The sequence below is a fragment of the Gavialis gangeticus genome, unplaced genomic scaffold (assembly GCF_001723915.1).
Source record: "Gavialis gangeticus isolate Ggan-Ray unplaced genomic scaffold, GavGan_comp1, whole genome shotgun sequence".
Classification (NCBI taxonomy): Eukaryota; Metazoa; Chordata; order Crocodylia; family Gavialidae; genus Gavialis; species Gavialis gangeticus.
In genome coordinates this window covers 18,670,529-18,673,325 of record NW_017728996.1, presented here as the reverse complement: position 1 = coordinate 18,673,325, position 2,797 = coordinate 18,670,529, and the positions used below count along the sequence as shown (strand labels likewise).

The 2,797-nt window shown below is 44.7% G+C and overlaps 1 protein-coding gene across 2 annotated transcripts in view; it reads left to right on the top strand.

The window, feature by feature from the left end:
- The window catches only part of LOC109288527 (5-formyltetrahydrofolate cyclo-ligase-like), a 54,270-nt gene that overhangs the window by 12,461 nt on the left and 39,012 nt on the right, over positions 1–2,797 (top strand). The window contains exon 2 of one of the 2 annotated variants that reach the window (XM_019504093.1): positions 655–916. In XM_019504093.1, the coding sequence (XP_019359638.1) occupies positions 709–916 (208 nt within the window). In that variant the 5' untranslated portion in view covers positions 655–708. Of the gene's footprint in view, positions 1–249; positions 917–2,797 lie in introns of those variants that run through there. The other variant, XM_019504092.1, reaches the window with a different exon arrangement.

The window sequence follows — 2,797 nt, the reverse complement described above, 5'->3', positions numbered from 1 at the left end:
CTTACTCCCAACCTGCTGGTCCCTGCCCCCAGGTCCCCAGTGCAGGGGGTGGGTGAGTAGGGCAGGGTGGGGTATGTGTAGGGCATGGGAGGGCCCAAGCAACCCCTTGCAGGCTGGAACTCTGCCTGCCTGCAAAGGAAAAGTTATGATTTCCCACATTTTTCTCCTTTAAAGGAGAATCCATTTTTCAAGTTTGTTGATTCATTTTTCAAGTTTGTTTCTGACCCTTTCATATATTCTTCCTACCCACTTTTGGGTCGTGACCCACAGGTTGAGAAAAGCTGATAAAGATGAATAAGGACTTCCCAGGCCTAGCAGGTTCTCACTTTCAGCCCCTTTTCTATAGCAGTGTTGGTCCTCTGAGAACGCTTGTAAGTGTGTAAGGAATCTCAAGCAGAGAGGAATGTTCCATTCGAGAGTTAACTCTTAAATGCTGCTCCAGAGCTATGTTGCTGTATCCTCAATGATACTAATATGGTTTATAAACATGAGTACACAGTATCATCTGAATTGACTTTATTGCTAGTGAAAACACAACAGCGCAAATTTACCAGGGGTGAAACATTAGACAGAGTTTATATTTCCAAGCCTTTCATTGAGATTGAGGTATTTATCCAGTTTTCATAAACTGACTGCAGTAATTTTTTTGTGTAGGTGATTGGCCATTCCAAGTACAAAGAGTCCCAAAGAATTGCAGTCTTCCTGAGCATGCAAGATGAAATCCAGACAGAAGACATCATTAAGGACATTTTTAATCAGGGCAAAGAGTGTTTCATTCCACAGTACAAGCCCCAGAGCAATCACATGGATATGCTAAAGTTAGCATCAGTTGAAGAAATTTCTTCACTTCCTGTGACATCCTGGAATATCCTTCAGCCGAGTGATGATGACATAAGGGAAGAAGCTTTGTCCGGGGGTGAGTGTTTTCTTCTTGCTAACCTCAGTCCAACAATTAATCTCATTGAGCAAGAATAATTTGGTGGTCAGTGGAGGTTAGCTAAAGGCAAAGGCAAACTGGTTTCTGGTTCTGGAAGTGGTAGAACTTCCAGGGTGGTGTCCATAGGTGTAAATGAGAGTGCTTTTAGAATCCTAAATCCTACAAATTGTTCTCCCTGAATAAATCTCAGTGATTAAAACACCAGTCTTATGCTTTTGACTTTTCATAAGATAGTGTTAAAGTCAGTTTAGATGTCAATATACAATTCTAGCCAGTGCTAATTTTAGTGTCATTTTTCCTTCTAAATCAAAACCAGCTCCTCAACCTGATCTCTGCTTGCTTATAAATCTAAACATACCTGTTGCCTGTGTTCATGTTCCTTCTGTGTTTGTTTTCTTTAACTATTCTAGTGGACATCTTCACAGAGTATTCACAGATTTTTTTAAAGAGTATTCATTTAAAACATGCATAATTCATGCTCAGAATCTGAGTCTGAGCTATGCTCATCTAGGGTCTGGACACATGAACAACTATGCTGTTTTACTGATGTTCATTTATTGATGTATGCTGGAAGGGAGGGCTGGGATTCAGAGTGGCTTAGCAAATTGGAGGATTTGAAAAAATTAGGTTGAAAAATTAGACTGAAGAAATGTCATGAGGTTCAACAAGGACAAGTGCAAAGTCCTGCTCTTAGGACGGAAGAATCCCGTGCACTGGTACAGGTTGGGGACAGAATGGCTAGGCTGGGGGTCCACTTGGAGTTACAGTGGACAGTAAGCTGGATATGAGTTAACAGTGTGACCTTATTGCCAAGAAGACTAACAGCATACTGGGTTGCATTAGTAGGAAACTAAGATAAGCTAAGGAGATTAGTAAGAGAGACACTGGGGACTCGGAGCCTCAATGAGATGGGAGTCTAGGACGGGTGGTTGTTCCTTAAGGAAACAATCCTCCGAGCTCAGAGGGAGTCAGTCACAACACGAACCAAAGGAGGCAAGAGTGCTGAAAAGTCCCCTTGGCTCAGTAAGAGCAACCTGGAGGGCCTGAAGGCAAAAAAGGTGGCATACAATCAGTGGAAGCAAGGGGCTATCACCAAGGAGGATTACACCTTTGTTACTCGTGATTGCAGGGAGGCAGTTAGGAAGGCCAAGGCAAAGACGGAACTAGGGCTGACGACCAGAATTAAGGATAACAAAAAGTCCTTTTGCAAATAGATAAGGAGTAAGAAGAAGGCACCAGGTAACGTGGGGCCCCTACAGGACAGGCTTGGCAATCTGGTGATTGCAGCAAAGGAAAAAGCTGATCTCTTCAACGAGTTCTTTGCCTCCATATTTCTGAGCAGGGACTGGGACAACTCCCCCACTAGAATTACAGACAGGCTCAGTGGACACAATGCCATGCCTAGGGTCAGGGACGATCTAGTCAGGGAACTTCTGGAGGGGCTGGACATGTTTAAATCAGCAGACCCGGATGCTCTTCATCTGAGGGTACTGAGGGAATTGGCGGCAGTCATAGCAGGGCCCCTGGCACAGCTATATGAGCGCTTGTGGTGCTCTGGCCAGGTCCCAAAGGACTGGAAAATGGTCAGTGTGGTCCTCATTTACAAGAAGGGGAAAAAGGAGGACCTGGGTAACTATAGCCCAGTTAGTCTCACCTTGGTCCTTGGGAAGATCTTTGAGAAAATGATCAAGGTGCACATCTGCGGGGGCCAGCATGGGAGGTAATGCTTAGGGGCAACCAACATGGGTTCATTGCAGGCAGATCCTGCCTGACTGACCTTGTGACCTGGTCGTAAAAGGAAACAAAGTCCTTGGATGCGGGTGTTGAGGTGGATGTAGTCTACCTGGACTTCAAGAAGGC